Source organism: Helianthus annuus, chromosome 4, assembly GCF_002127325.2.
Source record: "Helianthus annuus cultivar XRQ/B chromosome 4, HanXRQr2.0-SUNRISE, whole genome shotgun sequence".
Classification (NCBI taxonomy): domain Eukaryota; kingdom Viridiplantae; phylum Streptophyta; class Magnoliopsida; order Asterales; family Asteraceae; genus Helianthus; species Helianthus annuus.
In genome coordinates, this window is record NC_035436.2 from 202492292 (window position 1) to 202512233 (window position 19942).

At 35.0% G+C, this 19942-nt stretch overlaps 3 protein-coding genes across 6 annotated transcripts; 2 read left to right on the top strand and 1 right to left on the bottom strand.

The window, feature by feature from the left end:
* Positions 1–24: 24 nt before the first annotated feature.
* LOC110938013 (probable protein S-acyltransferase 4) lies at positions 25–5286 on the bottom strand. Of its 2 annotated transcripts, none has more exons than XM_022180483.2 (6): positions 4976–5286; positions 3513–3707; positions 2306–2614; positions 2003–2224; positions 484–962; positions 25–375 (listed from the first exon to the last, which is right to left on the bottom strand). In XM_022180483.2, the coding sequence occupies exons 1-5, from the start codon at positions 5030–5032 to the stop codon at positions 486–488; spliced, it is 1260 nt and encodes a 419-aa protein (XP_022036175.1). In that variant the 5' UTR covers positions 5033–5286; the 3' UTR covers positions 25–375; positions 484–485. The 2 variants fall into 2 exon arrangements, with proteins under 2 accessions (XP_022036175.1, XP_022036174.1); XM_022180482.2 differs by having other exon boundaries at positions 25–383.
* A 3603-nt stretch (positions 5287–8889) lies between these two features.
* On the top strand, positions 8890–12074 carry LOC110938010 (probable aquaporin SIP2-1). Its single transcript, XM_022180480.2, has 3 exons — positions 8890–9404; positions 10644–10904; positions 11589–12074. Exons 1-3 carry the CDS (start codon positions 9117–9119, stop codon positions 11748–11750), a joined length of 711 nt encoding a protein of 236 aa, XP_022036172.1. The 5' UTR covers positions 8890–9116; the 3' UTR covers positions 11751–12074.
* Positions 12075–13197: 1123 nt separating this feature from the next.
* Positions 13198–18691, top strand: LOC110938009 (NADH--cytochrome b5 reductase 1). Of its 3 annotated transcripts, none has more exons than XM_022180479.2 (10): positions 13198–13271; positions 14482–14641; positions 15668–15812; positions 16257–16347; positions 16465–16542; positions 17145–17225; positions 17340–17429; positions 18040–18105; positions 18190–18276; positions 18380–18691. In XM_022180479.2, exons 2-10 carry the CDS (start codon positions 14539–14541, stop codon positions 18470–18472), a joined length of 834 nt encoding a protein of 277 aa, XP_022036171.1. In that variant the 5' UTR covers positions 13198–13271; positions 14482–14538; the 3' UTR covers positions 18473–18691. The 3 variants fall into 3 exon arrangements, with proteins under 3 accessions (XP_022036171.1, XP_022036170.1, XP_035844695.1); XM_022180478.2 differs by having other exon boundaries at positions 13211–13375; XM_035988802.1 differs by lacking the exon at positions 13198–13271 and adding an exon at positions 13373–13820.
* Positions 18692–19942: the final 1251 nt, after the last annotated feature.

A 19942-nucleotide genomic window follows, 5' to 3' on the forward strand; every position in this document is an offset into this window, starting at 1 on the left:
CACGATTTGTTACACAACCTGACCCGACTCTTAAGTTTTGTCGATCATAATATTACAGAACAATATGGTATAATATAACATATATTCATATACATCTTAAAATACAGATAAACAGAAACACGAAAAGAACACTACATAACAGATAAACAAAAACAGAAAATGGGTCGACGAAAAAAAAAGATCCTACTGCAATACCGGCTGTCACTTATTTTCATTTATAAGAGGGTCGTGTTCCTCGTTTACAACCAAAACGAGTGTTCAACATATAAATGGCATGCTTCTGCGAATAAATTGTAAAGGCAGACGTTAAACCACCCACGAACGCCATTTCAAACGTATGGTTTATGGCACCAAAGAATAATTTGAACATCAAACCTGCAAAACTATGAAAAACACCATCATTTCCAAAAAAAAAAAAAAAAAAAAAAAAAAAAAAAAAATACTTGGCTTCATCAAAGCCTTTTTAATCTTACACATATGTACCTCTAAATATGATTAACAGTGCGCGTTTCAAATGTTATCGTTTCTTCATCTTTTTTCTCGTCGGCATTAGCACCATCTTCGGACTTTCTTGTTTCTACGGCTGGCGGATCAGGGGCTGCTACGTTTGTTTCAAACAAGAAAGGTGAAGGGAGAGAATCTGACGGTCCATTCGCCACTTTACTTCTCATGTTCTCATCCCCATGCTGCAAGTTTTGTAAAAGTTGAGGAAGTGAAAAGCTAGCTGCTGCTTCTGCAAATGAATTTCCTGTTTCGATGTCGATTTTTTCCTTTGGCGATTCCGCGAGATTTGGAGTTGTGGAGTCAATCAGTATACTGTCTTCTTCATGTATGTAAGCGCGGAAGTCATTTAGTGAAGGGGGGATCTTAGAAAAAAAGACTTCTATAAGGTTCTTTTTTACCCCCTTATGATATGGATTCTCCTTCTTGCTATATCTATATCTGAAGTTTTCGTATGTCGTCTGCGTTAAGCGCATGTTTTCAGACCAGTCAGTAGGAACCAAAAACGGACGGTTAAAACAGCCCGAAGAGGGTAGTGTTGTTGACCAAGTAATATCGAAAATTGACCGGCCTCAATAGCCGGATCAACCTAGGATATTACTTCATTATTTGTTAATGTAAAACAAGTTGAATAACATGACAGTTGGTTTCATATGATAACAAAAGATGTCTTCTTGATTTTAAAAAGTAAGAGAAAAAAAATTAAATAGAGTAAAATGCCAAAATGGTCGCTGAGTTTAGGTCATTTTTGCCACTTAGTTCAAAAATGAAACCTTTTGTATCTGGGTCCGCGAGGTTTCAATTTTGATGCCATTTTCATCCAAAAGGCAAACTGGGTCAGAATTTTCTGTTAACCTCCACCTTTTTTTGTCGTCTTCCGCATTTTAATGAAGGGTAGAATTGTCTTTCTATGTATATTATCTTGATTAAAATGAAGAAGACGACAAAAAGGTGGAGGTTAACAGAAAATTCTAATCAAGTTTGCCTTTTGGATGAAAATGACATCAAAATTAAAACCTTAGGGACCCAGATACAAAAAGTTTCATTTTTGGACTAAAATGGCCAAGGGACCATTTTGGCATTTTACTCTAATAAATATGTTGTGATAAAAAATTTAAATTACATAGATTTTAGAGTAAAATGCACGGATAGTCCCTGTGGTTTGATGAAATTTCACCTTTAGTCCCCAACTTTTCAAAATTACACTCTTAGTCCCTATGGTTTGACAAGTTGTTACTCGGATAGTCCCCAAAGCGGATGGGGGTTAGTTTTTCTGGTTAAGTGGGTGTGAAATGACAAGGACTATCCGAGTAACAACTTGTCAAACCACAGGGACTATCCGAGTAACCTTCATCTGCTTTAGGGACTATCCGAGTAATAACTTGTCAAAACACAGGGACTAAGAGTGTAATTCAGAAAAATTTGGGACTAAAGGTGAAATTTCACCAAACCACAGGGACTATCCGTGCATTTTACTCTAGATTTTAAAGGGAAAGATTACCTGGTTTGAACAAATAAGATAGAAATGGAAGATTGTTAGGCCACCCACAAACCAAACAGCAATGAAGCAGTAAACGATGAGAAAATCCGACAAAATATCCTGCGACATAGCCTTCAAAATGCGGACATTTTGTTGAAATAAGATGACCCATGAACACGTGAAAACATAAACGCACAAGACGGTTGATGTGGATATAAACATGTAGAAGAACCGATAGTTACGCTGCAACCACATGAACAAGTAAAACCGTTATCTATTTTAGCGTTAAACAAGAGCTAACGAATTGACCATTCGTTGACTTACTAGTCCAATGCATTGACCAACCCATGGACAGTGATGATCAAACCTGTGAACACAATTGTTGCAGACAGAGCAGTGTGAAACTCGTGGAGGACGATAGAGCATACACGTATCACAGTATTTGACTTTGACGGTGTGATTGTTCACAATAACGTCTTTGGTTCGTGGTAATCTCAAATGAGGAGTTGTTCCGTGAATCCACTCCATTGAAGGGGTGTTCATATCGTACACTTCATCCGGGTCGGGTGGTGATGCGTTTCTTGGGACTATACCGGGGTCTCTACTAGATGTCATGAACAGAAATGTAACATCCTACATAATTCATTAATATAACCGCTGTCACACGTCTTCCATTTATAAAATTATTATTATTATTAGAGTAAACTGCCATTTTGGTCCTTGAGGTTTGTTTACTTTTGCCACTTTAGTCTAAAACTCAAACCTTTTGCATCTGGGTCCCTGTGGTATCAGTTTTATTGCCATTTTGGTCCAAAAATGAAATCAGGTTATACCTGTCTTATAAAATCCTGCAATTTTGTCATTTTTCTCAGAGGCAAATCAAGTCATATTTGTCTTATAAAATATGGTATTTATTTATAGAGTTAAATGCCATTTTAGTCCCTGTGGTTTGGGCCATTTTGCCAGTTTAGTCCAAGTATTTCATTTTTAACCTGTGGGTCCAAAAAGGTTTCACAATTGCCATTTTAGTCCAATGGGTTAAATTCATCCATATTTTCTGTTAACGAGAAGACCAATTCGGTCATTTTATATGTAATTCTGTTAACTAGAAGGACAATTCAGCCATATAAAATGACTGAATTGGCCTTCTCGTTAACAGAAAAAATGGATGAAGTTTTAACCCAGTGGACTAAAATGGCAACGGTGAAACCTTTTTGGATCCATAGGTGAAAAATGAAACCTTTGGACTATACTGGCAAAATGACTCAAACCACAGGGACTAAAATGACATTTAACTCTTATTTATAAAAAAGAAATGATCATTTTACCCCTGCGGAAAATGACAAAATAACAGGATTTTATAAGACAAATATAACCTGATTTCATTTTTGAACCAAAATGGCAATAAAACTGAAACCACAGGGACCAGATGCAAAAAGTTTGAGTTTTAGACTAAAGTGGCAAAAGTGACCAAACCTCAGGGACCAAAATAACAGTTTACTCGAATTATTATTATTAACTATTTTCTTACCATACAAGTTAGAGCTGCTGCCACAATCAACACTTGATACATATAACCGACGTCTTCGTGGTGATCCTTTCTATGATTAATGATGCTGTTTACTCTAATACAGAAAGATACTGCAGGACCTGCAACCAGGAGAAACGAGAAACACAAAGACGCCACATCTGGACCAAATATCAATCTTCCTCCACATAAGAATCTCTGAAACACCAAACACAAATGAAGATGCAATTTTAATACAAATTTCGAAAACGGCAGTCTTTTCTAACATTTTAATCTAGGGGTGTGAAAAAATAGGGGCAAAACTCGCACGGGAAGGCCGAGTTCTCTAAGTTGTTACAACTCAGAACGGTTTTCCCTTGATCTCGATCCTATATATATCATAAACTAACAATTCGCCTTGGTTTCTAGAAGGATTTCAATGCAAATGAACTAAAGTTACATAGCCATGATTAGGGGTGTAAACAAGTTCAGAGGCTCAAGAGCTATTCGTGATCGGCTCGGTTAAAAGCTCGAACGAGCCGAGCCTTAACGAGCACGAGCCCGAGCTCGAGCCTGAAATAGAGCTCGTTTTGTTATCGAGCTCAAGCTCGAGCCTAAAATACAAAGCTTGTTTAGGCTCGCGAGCCTAAACGAGCCCATACAAAATTTTAATTTTTTTATATATAATATATTAATAATTATGATAACATTGATGAGCCGAGCTCGAGCCGAGCTTTGGCTCGTTTAAGCGATGTTGAAGTGAGATCGAGCCGAGCTTTTAGCTCGTTTAAGGTTGTTCTCAAAATAGTTCGAGCCGAGTCGAGCCGAGCTCGAGCTTTGGGTTTTACTCGCGAGCCGAGCTCGAGCTCAAAGAAGTAGGCTCGAACCCAGTGGCGAAGCTTGAAAATTTCCACCGGGGGGTCGGAAGTCACCGAACCTAAAAATTCTATATAAGTAAATGTTTTTTTTTATAAAATCGGGGGGTCGAAAACGTATATACCTAAAAAAATTTACACGAAACGTACATACATAACACTACTGAGCGAAAAGTTCGGGGGGTCGGGCGCCCCTCCCGGCCCCTTAAAACCTACGCCCTTGCTCGAACCGAGCCGAGCTCGAGCTCGAGCTTCATAAAAACTAAACGAGCCGAGCTCGAGCTCGGGCTCGGCTCGGCTCGTTTACACCCCTAGCCATGATCCTTATATATACAACTATACTAAGATCAAAGTTACTCAGGGGCGAGTATAGAAGGGGCGGGAAGGGGGCCTGACCCCCCGAACTTTTCGCTCAGTAGTGTTATATACGTAGTTTTCGTATAGAAATTTTTGGGTATATATATTTTTGACCCCCCGGTTCAATAGAATTCTTTTGGTATATACGTTTTCGACCCCTGTTATTCGGGTCAAGCTTCGCCACTGAAGTTACTGACACCATAAAACCATTTACAACAACAACTGAAAACTAAAGTGAACATTAGAACAACTTACATTGCTTCCTTTCCAGACCTGATACTGTCTTTTCGGTTTATTCTTCTCTTCTGCCATCAATACTCAAAACTTCAAACTTCGGTTACGGTCCGGTTACGGTTCTGGAACCTCTTTGATTCTAACTCAAAACCCATGAGGAGAAAAGCATTAAAAATGTTATGTGTTAGTAAGAATAATGAAAGCCTCGAGAATTATGTTAATAATTGGACGGATAAACCCAGAACATGTTGGTGTGTGTGGCAACATGATAACATCATATACAGCTAAAGGTTCAGTGTCTTGTTGCTAGCTCCGGCCAACAGGATACATGGTACGGCGAATGTTCCAATTTTTGTAACGACATTCACGTGGTTACCGTTACATTAATTTTCCTCAACCAACCACCCCCGTGTTATCTCATGTTACTTTTAAATGAATTCTTTTTAGTTGAAGATAACTAGATAAGTGAAGGAATTTTATTTCTTGATTAATCTTTGGAAATTGTTTATGTTAAACTAACTACGGGATAAATGACATTAAACCTCATTATAAGATAAACAAGAATAGTGTACATTATAGGAAGTTAACTTATCAGTTATAAATCACCTTTGAAATAATTACGAATGGGTATCAGTTACAAATCACCTTTGGTAATTAAGGGGGTGTTTGGCTTAGCTTTTTAAAACAACTCAAAATAATGTTTGGACAAGTGAAAAAGACTTTTTGCATAAGGTGGAAAAGCTATTTTGAAAAGCTAGGAAACATGGGCTTTTCAAAATAATTTTTCTAAAAAAGTTGTTTCAAAAAGTCATTTTCATTTGTCCAAACATTATTTTGACTTATTGGCTTGAAAAAACTAATAAGTCAATAAATTGTTTCAAAAAGCTAAGCCAAACACCCCTAAAAATTCAAATAATTACGAATGAATGATAAGTGCTTTCTAACCAGTGGTTAAACCTAAAAAGAAAAACTAATGTATTAACATTTTTTGTTTGGTATGAGGTAATGGAATAGACTCGTATAGGTTTGTGTCACATATATGGTTGTTCATAAAGCTCGTGACTTGTAGCTCGCTCGAAAGAAGCTCGAGAAAAACTAGCTAAAAAAATCAATTTGAGATTACGTGAACCAAGCTGTCTCATTTTGTAACCAAGCCCAGCTCGAGCTAAGCTCGGCTCGGCCCATGGCTCGGCTCGTTGGCTCGTTCTTAGGCTCGTTTAACTCCGACGTAAAGCTCAAGCCAAGTTTAACCGCCTGAATTAATTTCGAGCTTGAGCTACTCACATAAGCAACCGCATCAGCCCATAACTAGGTTTGTGTCACATAAGCTGCCACGTCAGCAAAAAAACTAACTAGGTTATAACCAATGTTTTAAAAACTGGTTTTTTAAATCAAACCGGATTAGGCTAAAAGATGGTTCAACCGGCTGAACCCGGTTGTACCGAGCGGTTCAACCGGGTTGACTAGTTAACTCTATAATTTCATAAATTACAACATCAACTCAAAAGTTAATCCAAAAATGCATTGTTACATATTAAAAGATGATCCAAAAGTAAATCCATAATAAAAAAGAATCCAAAAGATTTTCCAACAAGCTCTTTTAAATGAAAGTGTACGACATGTTTAAGCCATTTGAGTGTTGAATACATCAAGTCACGATCGTATAAAAGATGAAATTCACCATTATCGCCATCCTCATCAACTAGAGGATAACTATTTTCGTTTCATACAATATTAAATAATAACTTTTAGTTACGAATAATCATAATATATAAAAAATACGTAAGATAAGTAACATATATAATAAAAATAAGTAGCAACCCAAACTAAAATAACATTGGGCCGGTACCGGTATTACGTTTCAAACCGGTATACCGGATTTTACCTCCGGTACAAACCTTATGCCGTTTCACTTATTTACCGGGGTGTTTCATACCAGATTTACATCTGGAACCGGTAATACCGGTATAACCAGCCGGTATTTACCGGTTTTAAAACATTGGTTATAACCCAATTAGAAAAGGATCAATGCGGGCCAAATTTACAAGTTGGGATTGTTAGAGATGATTTTTTAAGTTGATAATAATGTTAGTCAATGAGTGAAAGTTACAATTATTAAAATCCAATAACCCTAAAAATAATAACTTCAACTCCAAAATATTTGTTAGTAGTAAAATATAAAAAAAAATTATAAGAATTAATTTTCAGTTTTTTGTTAACTTATCTATACATATAATAAAGTAAATCATATGGGGGACACATGTCGCTCTATTAGGTGATCTCAACTATTTTTTCCCGCCTAAATAAGTAGATATAGATAATATTATTTAATAAGATTTAAATAAAAATATATTATCTATACATATAATAAAGTAAATCATATGGGGGACACATGTCGCTCTATTAGGTGATCTCAACTATTTTTTCCCGCCTAAATAAGTAGATATAGATAATATTATTTAATAAGATTTAAATAAAAATATATTATTTTAATCCATAAATTTTATCTTTTTATCTTTTACCCTAAACAAATAGACAAAGATAATATTTATTAATAAAATTCAAACAAAAAATATATCCTAAACAAATAGATATAGATAATATTTGTTAGTAAGATTCAAATAAATAATATATTATTTTAATCTATGAATTTTATCTTTTACTATTTTTTTCCATTTATATTTATCATGACTTTATTTTATAGTAGGGATTAATAAAACTGAATTATAATAAAATAAGCATAGGTAACTCATGGCTTCTACTAATGTTTTAGATTTTTAATTTAAAAATATAAATAAAAATACAAGTAATAATTTTTTCTTTTACTGTTTTGTTTTCCATACTAAATTATAAAAAAAATATATTTCAAAAAAACACGTGTATTGCACGGGTTGAATAAATTTAATTTTGTATACCAAATAATAAAATTGATAAATATAAATGGAAAACAAAACAGTACAAGATAAAAAGATAAAATTGTTACTTGTATTTTCATTTATTACTTGAATCTTATTAACAAATATTATTTATATATATTTGTTTAGGGTAAAAGATAAAACGATAAAATTTATGGATAAAAATAATATATTTTTTATTTAAATCTTCGGTCGCCGGAAAAACGTTTTTGGCCGAAAAACTCATTTTTGGCCGGAAAACTCATTTTTTTGTCCCAAACCTCTTTGTGACCTTATTACTTACTTTAGGAACCTTTTTCTACTAAAAACCCCAATTATTGAGGTCGCCGTAAATTCTTTTATCGCCGGAAAACTTCTTTTTGTCTGGAAAACTCAAGTTTTTTGCTGGAAAACTCAACATTTTCGTCTGAAACCTTTTTGTAACCTTAGATCGAACATTTAGGAACCTTTTTCCGGCTAAAAGCGTTTTTTCCGGCGATAAAAGACTAACCCACATTAGGGTTCTGTTAGTCAGGGTCCATTGAAAGCCAATATGTTAATAGTTGGGACAACCACTCAACCAGTGGTTATTTTTTAAATTGGAACTGTTAGCGGGCAACGACGAATAATTGAGATTATTAAAATCCAATATTCCTTTCTTTAATTCAACTTTTCCCAGGTTTTGTTGGTGTGAATTTTGATGACTTTGTTTTTTTATTTTATTATTTTAGGAGGTTTATCCAATGAAATTCAATGTTATTAGAGGTTTCTCCCATGAAATTCAATGTTGTTAATGACAACTTATGAATTTATCATGTATGTTCAATCAAAACTATCAAGAGTAGATTAAAAATAATAAGTAATTACAAATAATAAATTATATGGTTTTCATTAATCAACCCGTGTAACACACGGGGCCATAACCTAGTATAAAATTATACCAAAATACTTTTATGGCAAAGTAAGAGATTTAATCATGTGTCATTCAAAAAGTGAATTTTCCTAGAGTTCGTTTTTAGGAATTTTTGGGTTCATTGGCTGGCCTTCCAAACATTGTTAAAAGTAAACTCATACAAACAGTTACAATGGTAGATTGGATTGGATCAAACGCTGATCTTTGATCTAAATAACAACAATAATAATAATAATAATATTCTGAAGAACCCGTTTTCCTCCAACATCCACAACAATTTATGGATACAATTCACTGAAACCCGATCCAATTCAAACCAGTCTGGGTTGGTTAACAAATCGATCGTGATAAAAAAATGGCGGGAATGGGGCAGCTGATGATTACAGACACGATCTTGTCGTTCATGTGGGTTTGGGCAGGCGTTATTATAAGAATAATCATGCAAAGTTTTCCAGGGTTGAGCTACAATGATCATGTTTCTGAATTCTCTAAGTCTTGTCTTTCCCTTCTTAACATGTTCTTGTTTTCTTATTTGGTTAAACTCACCAATGGTGGCGCTTACAATCCAATTCCTGTTTTCACAAACGCCATTAATGGAGATTTTGTTACGTTTCTGTTCAATATTGCCAGAATCCCGTTTCAGGTTACTTGCTTTATTATTAAAAACTTTTTTCTTCATTTTTTGCTTCATTGATAGATTTTGGTGAATAATCTTTTCTGCGTATTGAATAACCGAAAACCGAATCTTTTTACGATGAAAAGGATGATGATAAAACGATAGCTATCCTAATATTCAAGATAGAATAATAACTAACATACATACATGTATATAGAAATAGATACAGACACGCGTGAATGCGATCAGCTAAGCAAGCTTTATGTGATCATTTCTTCGGGATCATGCTAGGAGTTGAGTAGTGAGTAAATTACTTTTGAGTCCCTGGGTTTTAGTTGTTTTAACCGCTTGAGTTCAAAATCAAAAAGTTTAACACTCTGAGTCCCTAACCACTCATTTTATAACATGAGTGAATTTCAAGAATTGTCCTTTATCTTTATACCCATTTTCAGGCGTTGTCCTTTATGTTCAAAATTGACGAGTTTTGTCCTTTATGTTTTCATATCATACATGTTTTGTCCTTTAGACCTAACCCAGTTAGTTTTTTCAGTTAAATTTGGTCGCACATGAGGGCATTTTTGTCAATTCAAAGGTTGCAGAAGCTTTGAGCTGTAAATCTGCAGTTGAACTTACCTTTGAATTGACAAAAATGCCCTGATGTGCAAAATATATGACCAAATTTAACTGAAAAAACTAACTGGGTTAGGCCTAAAGGACAAAACGTGTATGATATGAAAACATAAAGGACAAAACGTGTCAATTTTGAACATAAAGGACAGCGCCTGAAAATGGATATAAAGATAAAGGACAATCCTTGAAATTCACTCTTATAACATTTTGAGTCCAACTTTTTAGCATTTGTACTTTTGATTTTGCGCTCAAGTGGTTAAAAGTTAAAACCACTAAAACAGAGGGACTCAAAACGTTATAAAATGAACGGTTAGAGACTCATGGCGTTAAACTTTTTGATTTTGGACTCAAGTGGTTAAAAGCACTAAAACACAGGGACTCAAAACGTTATAAAATGAAAGGTTAGGGACTTAGAGCATTAAAATTTTTGATATTGGACTCAAGCGGTTACAACCACTAAAACACAGGGACTCAAAACGTTATAAAATGAACGGTTAGGGACTCAGGGCGTTAAACTTTTTGATTTTGGACTCAAGTGGTTAAAAGTTAAAACCACTAAAACACAACAGAGGGACTCAAAAAGTAATTTACTGTAATTCTCTTACAATGCACAAGTTTATATGTGATTATCATCAGGTGTTTGGATCGATTATGGGAGTGAGGCTTGTTCTCGAGATTTTTCCTGAAATATGGCGTGGGCCTGAGCTGATTATCAACCTTAATCAAGGTGCATTGACAGAAGGATTATTGACATTCACACAGGTGCTGATTGCACAAGGTCTTGATAGAAACATTCGTAGCGGTTTCTTTAGGAAAACTTGGATTAATAGCGTCTTAAAACTTGCTCTTCATATACTTGGATCAGATTTAACTGGTGGATGCATGAATCCAGCTGCTGTAAGTATCTTCAGTTTTACTCTCTTTTTGGTTGCATATAATTATCAAAAAAAAAAAAAACTTATTTAACGTAGGTTGACTGTAACACAGATGACAAAATTCGAGGTGGTATATTCAAAAGTGGTATATTCAAAAGTCAACACATGTAAAATCATATGGGTCAATATAGATTGCGTTTGTTGATAACGGGTCAGACGGGTAAAATAGAGAAATTTAGCTAAAAGAAATCAAACGGGTCGGAAGTTGTTTTGATATAGTTTTTGTGACCATATCTTCTCCTTACAAATTTACAAAAAAAAAAAATAAAATAAATAAATAAATAAATAATAATAATAATAATAATAATAATAATAATAATAATAAAAGAATGAAAAGTGGTTGTGGGTCAACGGTCAACCCAACACGACCCGATTGACCTGCACATAGACATTACCTGTTTTGATCCAAACCAATTTTGACCCGTTACTGGACCATAAAAGCTACTTGATTTGTTTACCTATTTTAATGTTCTCTTATGGAAACTTTTTGTTTTTGAAAATCCATAGAACCAGTGAGCAAAAGGTAGTCAAAAGTCAAAACAAAAGCTTTTAGGGGTCGCGTTATGACGTTATCTAATACTATATTTGTATGCCGCATTTTTCTTGAAGTTTGCATATTGACACTTTATTTATAAACAAACTGTAGGTTGTCGGTTGGGCATATGCTCTCGGTGTTCATAAAACAAAGGAGCATATAGTTGTTTATTGGTTTGCCCCCATCGAGGCGACTTTACTGGCGGTATGGACATTTAGGTTGCTGGTACGGCGGCCAAAACCAGAGAAACAGAAGAAACAGAAGACCAACTGAAGGTGATTCTATCACACGGTTGCACAAAACCGATCCTTCTACATATATAGAATGAAGATTCCATTTACAGAATTGTACATTATAGATTTTTTGGTCTTCCATACCAATTGCGTTCTTTAATCTCCGAGTTAGAGATACTTTGACTTTTCCAAGTCAAACAAGTATTTTTCAGTATTCAAAAGTGATGTATAGTCAACTCATGCTGTATTCCTTTATCACAAAATTGCAGAAGCTTTGACTTTTAAAAGTCAATTAAGTATTAAATGTGATGTACTGATGTAATACATATTTTGATCAAGTACACATGCCAAAATTGTCGTGTTAGCCTTTGTTCCGTAGTTTTTTTTAGAATATCGATCATGAATCGGAAGGAGCAGCCCGGTACTTTGTTAATGTACCTTTGAACTATCTCGTTCTAACGGTTCAGATTAGACGGGCCGCTGTGTGTGGAAAGTTTCATATGAAAAGAAACTGTTTTTCCAAAAGCGAATGTTTTTGATCAACACATTGCTTGGTCACTTGATGTGAGGAACTTATCGGTTGGTGCAGCCCGAATTGCAGTGGTTCATACGCTAAAAAGGTTCAGAAAACGGATGTTGTATTATGGTGTGGTTCCTAGACGGATTAAGTTGGTGACTGGGCCCACAATAAAGATCATTGTTGCACAAATGCTAATCATTCAAGTCACCATTCGACGTAAGTAAGGTGGTTTTAAGGGCACCTGGCGACTCTGTATCATAATGGTTTAAGAAGTCTATTGTTCAACAATACCATGAAGAAGGGATGTTCTGATGCATAAGCTTAATATACTTTTTTTCTCAGTTCTGCCCCTGAACTTAGGTCATTGAATCCACACAAATCCCTCCCTTGTTGCTGGAAGGGTAATGTAATAATAATCTTATGGTTATAGACTTGCAGGGGTTGCATATACTATATGTGTTTAAAGTATCCATTTTCGCAAGCTTCTTGTTGCAGCTATTTATAACAATTGATTTTTAAATAAAATTTAATTTAATTTAATAATAAGTTAACCTTTAAAATAATATAATATATTATAAATAAATAAAAGAGTTAAATGCCATTTTAGTCCCTGTGGTTTGGGTTATTTTGCCAGTTTAGTCCAAAGGTTTCATCTTTCTCATGTGGGTCCAAAAAGGTTTCACCGTTGCCATTTTAGTCCACTCGTTTGAATTCATCCATTTTTTCTCGTTAACTAGAAGGGCAATTCGGCCATTTTATATGTAATACTGTTAACTAGAAAGGCAATTCGACCATATAAAATGACCGAATTGCCCTTCTCGTTAACAGAAAAAATAGAGGAAATTAACTCAATGGACTAAAACGGCAATGGTGAAACTTTTTTGGACTCACAGAAGAAAAATGAAACTTTAAACAAAACTGACAAAATGACAGAAAACACAGGGACTAAAATGGCATTTAACTCTAAATAAAAAATTGTGGAGGGCTGGTTTTGGTCCGAGTGTGTGCACTTGCTACCTACCACCTCACCAACCCCCATTGGTAGGTTCCAATTCCATACTTTAAACCCTAATTTATTCACAGATCCACATCCATTTTCTTCCTGATTTTGTTTATGTATCACTTATCAATCCGATAAGTTCGAGGTAAAGCAACCTTATTCTGTATCCGTGCAGATATTTTTCTTATGAATTTTGTTTAGTATATATGATTTTGGATATGGTGTTGGTTTCAAATAAAAATCTACACTATTGCTTTCTTAGCGTTAGCTTTAATTGATAGTTAACTGGATTGTGCAGTTTAAATTATTTGTTAAATCAAACTAGTTTATAACTTTCTAAGTGGATTAGGCCCATTCATATCAACTTAAATTGAAATAATTGGTTTAAATTGAGGAATATATGGTGGGAATGAAGGTTCATATCTATGTTGTCAAAAGCCCTTTGCGAGTCTAGGCGACCCTCGGGTTAGATTATGACCAGATTACGTTCTCGCCAAATCCTGAAACTTTTCGTAATTCTGTAAGTTCCAGGCAAACTCGTCAGAAACAGCCAAAAATGGCCGGAATCCACCGTTAAATCCCAAAAAAATGTATGTTTATGTTATGCGATTTGTTTATCTCGGGCCCTGCGCATAGGCCCAAGGCTCACCCTTTACGCTTTGAGTGCGCCATAGTTGTCAATAGCGAGCGTATCAATTGCTATAGCGCACTACGTAGTGTATAGGTCTAGGCTCGCTATTAGGGTTGTAGCGATAGATAGCAATAATGGCGACAATTTATTTATTCTTTTCTTTTTAATATAAATAGCAATTAAATATAGCTATAAAGTAGCTAGATTTTAGGTTTTTGTTAAATATACATGTAAAATACCATATTTACCAGGGTATTTTGATATAATATACATATAAAAACTTTTAAAATATTTTTTCTAGTGTATCGCTATTTATAAAATAGCGCCCACTATTTATCGTTATTCGCTATGTAGCATCTAGGTACCTTATCGCTATTTGTCGCTATTCACCATTAATAACTATGGAGTGCGCCTTTGACAACTACGGTTCATGTATTGGAAAAAAATGCGTTAGGTATCCCCAAGATTGCTTAGCATAAATGCCCTAGGAGGCATATAGTTTACAGATTACACATAAGTTATAAAAGGTCCTGGACAACAAACACAGCCTTCTTTTAGTTTTCCTAAAACTGCCAACATATCATTTAATTTTCTGTTTTTCTTTGGTAACTATGTTTCAGATAAGATCGGTCTCGGTGTATAAGAAAATCATCGACTTCTTTACTCCTACTGGAGCAATGGATCTCTTGGAAGCAAAGGAGATCCAGGTCGGGCTCGCTGTTGCAGCCGTTGTTGTTGTTGCCACTGCAGCCTACTTTTATTCCTCCAAGAAATCAAAAGGTTTAACATAAGATATTTACAACTAGTTTTTGCTAAATAATTGTGTTCTGATTTCTCCATTTCAAACAACTTAGCTCATGTGAATTATATGAATCTATTTTAGTTTCCAGTGGTTTCCGTACGGGTCATTTGTAGTTTTATTCATAGTTATTAAAAGCGTTAAGCGCACTCAAGGCGCATAGGCCTCGCTTGGGGCCTAGGCGCAAGGCGCAAAAAAAAAAACGTGGGCCTGAGAAAAAAAAGCGTACAACAAAAAAAAACATAAAATGTTTTTATATAATAGAAAATTAATACTATTCTTCAAATAAAATAAAGAGTTAAATGCCATTTTAGTCCCTGTGGTTTGGGCCATTTTGCCAGTTTAGTCTAAAGGTTTCATTTTTAACCTATGGGTCCAAAAAGGTTTCACAGTTACCATTTTAGTCCATTGGGTTAACTTCATCCATTTTTTCTGTTAACGAGAAGGCTAATTTGGTCATTTTATATGGCTGAATTGCCCTTTTAGTTAACAAAATTACATACAAAATGACCAAATTGGCTTTTTCGTTAACAGAAAAAATGGATGAAGTTAACCAAGTGGACTAAAATGGCAACTGTGAAACCTTTTTGGACCCACAGGTTAAAAATGAAACCTTTGGACTAAACTGGCAAAATGGCCCAAACCACAGGGACTAAAATGGCATTTAACTCTAAAATAAAATAAAATCAAATAAAATAAAGGTTTATAATAATATTTAATATTGTCTATTTAGTACCAAAAGTTATAAAATGCTAGTTTATTAGTGTAGAAAAGTAGTTTCGTTAGATAAAAGTAGAAATCTTGCCAGAATTTAGAGCATTTGGCCGAAAACTCTCAAGAATCTAGGAATCTCGCCGGAACCTGCGCATGAACCATCACTTGGAGAATTAAAGCGCAATTGCCTTGACTTAAGGCGCAATTGCCTCGCCTCGCTAGGAAAATGGGCCTAGGCGCAAGAGGCGATGGCTTTTAACAACTATTTATTTATTTTCTTTTTTTGTTGTCAGTGGGGAGCATAGATCCTGAAAATTTTCGGGACTTCAAGCTTGTGAAGAAAACACAGCTTAGCCATAACGTGGCCAAGTTCAGATTTGCACTTCCTACACCTACTTCAGTGTTGGGTCTTCCCATTGGACAACACATAAGCTGCAGGTATTATTCTGTTCCTGAAAAAGTAGACACTTTCACTTCTAAGACTAGTGGGTATGGAGAGCCTCATCCCCAAGGGGATGGGCCGCCACGTCAGCACCACGTAGGCTCGGCTTGGAGGGGATGGACCTAGGGGGGTGGGGGATGAACCCCTTTATATATATATATGTATGTATGTATAGATGTGTGTGTGTTAGGAGAGAGGAGAGAGGGGCGTCGAGATCGGCTGGTGGGAGCCGAAGTTCACGGGGCTGGGGCGGCGACGGGCATGGGGGGTGGAGAGTTTGGGGCGGCGGCGGGAGGACGAGGCTGGGGACGAGCCCCATACCTTCTGGTCTAATGCTTAACATGTTAATATTCAACTTCAAAATAGCCGTAAATCATACAATCTCAGGGAAACATTGATATGTTTGTTTTACCTAACAATTACCTTGTTTTCTACGTCAGGGGTAAAGATAGCCAAGGAGAAGAGGTTATTAAACCATACACTCCAACTACCTTAGACACTGATGTGGGGTATTTTGAGTTGGTTATTAAGGTACACTTCAAAATTTAATTTCGTTGCCTTTCTTTTGCGTTTATTTGACATGTTTGTCGTAATCGTCTAGTATAAATGATTAATATGATGCTGTATATATATATAATATGTATGTAGATGTACCCACAAGGTCGGATGTCCCATCACTTCAGAGAGATGCGTGAAGGTGACTATATGTCTGTTAGGGGACCTAAGGTACACATTTTTTCCAAAAGTTCTAATTTTTTTTTAAGAGTAAATTACAAAAATCGTCCTTTATGTATGTCACTTGTTGCAAACTGTGTCCTTTATCTTCAATAATTACAGAAAACGTACTTGATGTTTGAAAACCCTTGCAAGTTATGTCCTTTAGCCCTAACTCAGTTAATTTTTTGTGGTTAAATCTGGCCAAATGGACCCCATATAAGGGTATTTTAGTCATTTTACTCTCATGTGGGGTCCATTTGGTCAGATTTAACCACAAAAATACCCTCATGTGGGGGGTCTATTTGTTCAGATTTAACCACAAAAATTAACTGAGTTAGGGCTAAAGGACATAACTTCAAGGGTTTGCAAACATCGAGTACGTTTTCTGTAATTATTGAAGACAAAGGACACAGTTTGCAATAAGTGACATACATAAAGGACGATTTTTGTAATTTACTCTTTTTTTAATCTTCTAGACCATGTGTGGTTGCTAGCATTAGCAACAATAATAATAATAATTCATACTTAGGGTATGTTATTTGCTACTTGATTAATATGAGCACACTACTGCTGTTAAAAGTAAACTTACGTAAAAACTTGTATAATTCCAGGGGCGTTTCAGGTATCAACCTGGCCAGGTGAGAGCTTTTGGAATGCTTGCTGGAGGCTCCGGAATCACTCCAATGTTTCAGGTATTTATTTATTTGTAAATCTTAATCGAGTCTAAACAGGCTGCAATCACTATACGAGGCAACATCACATTTATTTATTAATTGTTACGTTTTATTTTTGTGATTTCTATCTAGGTTGCTAGAGCTATACTAGAAAATCCAAAAGATAAAACTCAAGTGCATCTCATCTATGCTAATGTCACATACGATGACATCCTTCTTAAGGTAAGCAATTATGTTTTGACGTGTTTAATCATTTTAATCTAAGGAGCTGGCATTATATTATATATATATATATTGATTTCGAGGGACGATGAATAGTAACTTTATTTTTATAATAATATATAGTTTTTTATTATTTAATTATTAATATATTATAATAGTTTACTATTATATTTACTTTTACTAACATATTTTTCTTTCTTTTAAACATCTATTTCCTTTACCTTTATTTTAATAATTGTTTTTTCCTTTTTTAACATATATTAATTTATCGATTAATCTGACACTTCTTTAATAAGTTACGTTTATAACTTTTTCCTAAAAACTTAAGTACGTAGTTGTGTTTGATTTCTTTCCCTGACATTCCGTTATAAGTTTTGTTAAAACGAGGTTATATACTCAAAATAAAGTATATATTTGGTATCATAGAATGGTACAACGATAAATTGAATCGTTCTAATGGTTTGACTTTCTAAACAACATGCTTTATTTTCAAATCACGTTTGTTTTACATTATCATTTGCTCTGTTTCGCCGCAACGCGCGGCGTAAAAAAACTAGTTTGGATTATAATTGTATAATTGGGCTATATTGAGTTATTGTATAATTTTCAGGAAGAAATCGACGGGCTTGCAACTAATTACCCTGGTCGTTTTCATGTGTACTATGTATTGAATCAGGTATGCAGCTATATTCAAATTGATTGTTATTTGTCGAACATCGTATATAGATGTGCTGCAATTTATTTTTTTGTACTTATGCAGCCACCAGAGGAATGGACCGGGGGTGTCGGTTTTGTATCAAAAGAAATGATCCAAACCCATTGTCCTGCACCTGCATCCGATATTAAGGTATGGTTCAAACATGTTTCCAGCTTTCCAAAACAATTTTAGAAAAAAAAAAAACAACCTCTCGGAAAGTTATGCAAAACGAATAATATTTACGGACTTGCAGATTCTAAGATGTGGGCCACCACCGATGAACAAGGCGATGGCCGGTCATCTAGACGCGTTGGGATATTCATCAGAGATGCAGTTTCAGTTCTAAACATATTGAGAGGGCCTTTACATATTGCTCTACTTCAACATTTTCATTGGCTCGATTGGGAAAATTTATAGACAACATTTTGACACAAACTATGTGCTTCCAGTCTACTTGTTAAATCTTCACTGTACTCTATTCGAATAAAGTTTTTCCCCGTCGTGGTTAACCATAAAAACATGTAATTTACATGTGTTTTGCGTATCGAACATTCTTAAACAGAAACGTGACGGGCAGTTAGTAATAAGGCCATGTGTAGTCGCTCGTTATGGGGCTCTATCTTGGGCCATAGCGCCCGGAACCCCCCACTCGGCTATATGGGGCTCCATCCACTATGGGGCGTGATGTGTATAGCGGGGTGATTATATATATAGGGTGGGGTTCTACAGTGAACACTAGTGTATTTGCGAACTGAGTGAACAAATCATGGTCATTGATTTACACACGTGTATGGCTAGGATTTCATCATCAAATCGTAAAGTACATTAGTGTATTTCATCATCAAATCCTGGCCATTGATTTACACACGTGTATAGCCAGGATTAGTTTGCTCAGTTCGCAAATACACTAGTGTTCACTCTTGAACCGGATCCTATATATATATATATAACTCTAACTCTCCTTCAATAATGGCATATAACATAATCAAGCTGAGTTAATCGTCCCAAATTTCCAACACGGAATGATTGCTCCAATCATCAACTTATGAAAAGCTAGGCATAATTATTAATATTCGCTTTGTCACATTATAAGACAAACTATAAGCAAACATGATAACATAAGTATTATTGTAATTGTGACATCCAGCGAGATTGAAATATGATGCGTGCCATACTCTCAAAAAGCAACTTTCTTTTACTTTGAATTTAAGTAAAGGGGTTGTGTGACAATTTCTGAATGGTTAAGTTGATAAACTAGTAAGAGGTCTCAATCATTAAGGGTCAATATAATACTTAACCGTTCAGAGACAAATGTCTGACCAATTCAGATTATAGGTCTTAACCAATGAAACTCAGTATAATGCTTAACCATTCAGAGGCAAATGTCTGAACCATTCAGACATGCTCACGAAACAAATAGTCTGAACTATTAAGTGTTGAACTAGTAAGAGACTTGAACCACTAAAAGCCCCATTAAAATCTAAACAAACAACCCCAAAAACTAGTTCATGTATCTGAAATTTTGAAAGATATGTTTGTATGCCTTTTAGTTACCTTTTTATTATATAAATGACATGCAATGGAATCATAAACCATGAATAGTAAAATATAAGAGTTTATAATAACAAAAAAACCTTTAATTTACTCGTGTTAATAGTACATTTTAAAATAGAATTACATATAAGAGTTTATAATAACAAAAAACCTTTATAAAAAAGAGTTAACTGCCATTTTCGTCCTCGTGGTTTGTCCAATTATGTCAGTTCAAACCAAATTTCAAAATTGTACCATTTTCGTCCTTGACATTCTTGAAACA

Bases quoted from the DNA above. Each gene is read 5' to 3' on its own strand.
- LOC110938013 (XM_022180483.2), bottom strand. From the start codon at position 5,032: ATGGCAGAAGAGAAGAATAAACCGAAAAGACAGTATCAGGTCTGGAAA. The intron at 2,615-3,512 runs GTAAGAAAATAG...TGAATTATGTAG, and splicing joins CAGCAGCTCTAACTTGTATG to GATGTTACATTTCTGTTCAT. The intron at 2,225-2,305 runs GTAAGTCAACGA...ATGTGGTTGCAG, and splicing joins TTGGTCAATGCATTGGACTA to CGTAACTATCGGTTCTTCTA.
- LOC110938010 (XM_022180480.2), top strand. From the start codon at position 9,117: ATGGCGGGAATGGGGCAGCTGATGATTACAGACACGATCTTGTCGTTC. The intron at 9,405-10,643 runs GTTACTTGCTTT...GATTATCATCAG, and splicing joins TTGCCAGAATCCCGTTTCAG to GTGTTTGGATCGATTATGGG. The intron at 10,905-11,588 runs GTAAGTATCTTC...AACAAACTGTAG, and splicing joins GATGCATGAATCCAGCTGCT to GTTGTCGGTTGGGCATATGC.
- LOC110938009 (XM_022180479.2), top strand. From the start codon at position 14,539: ATGGATCTCTTGGAAGCAAAGGAGATCCAGGTCGGGCTCGCTGTTGCA. The intron at 16,543-17,144 runs GTACACATTTTT...GTATAATTCCAG, and splicing joins TGTCTGTTAGGGGACCTAAG to GGGCGTTTCAGGTATCAACC. The intron at 17,226-17,339 runs GTATTTATTTAT...ATTTCTATCTAG, and splicing joins GAATCACTCCAATGTTTCAG to GTTGCTAGAGCTATACTAGA.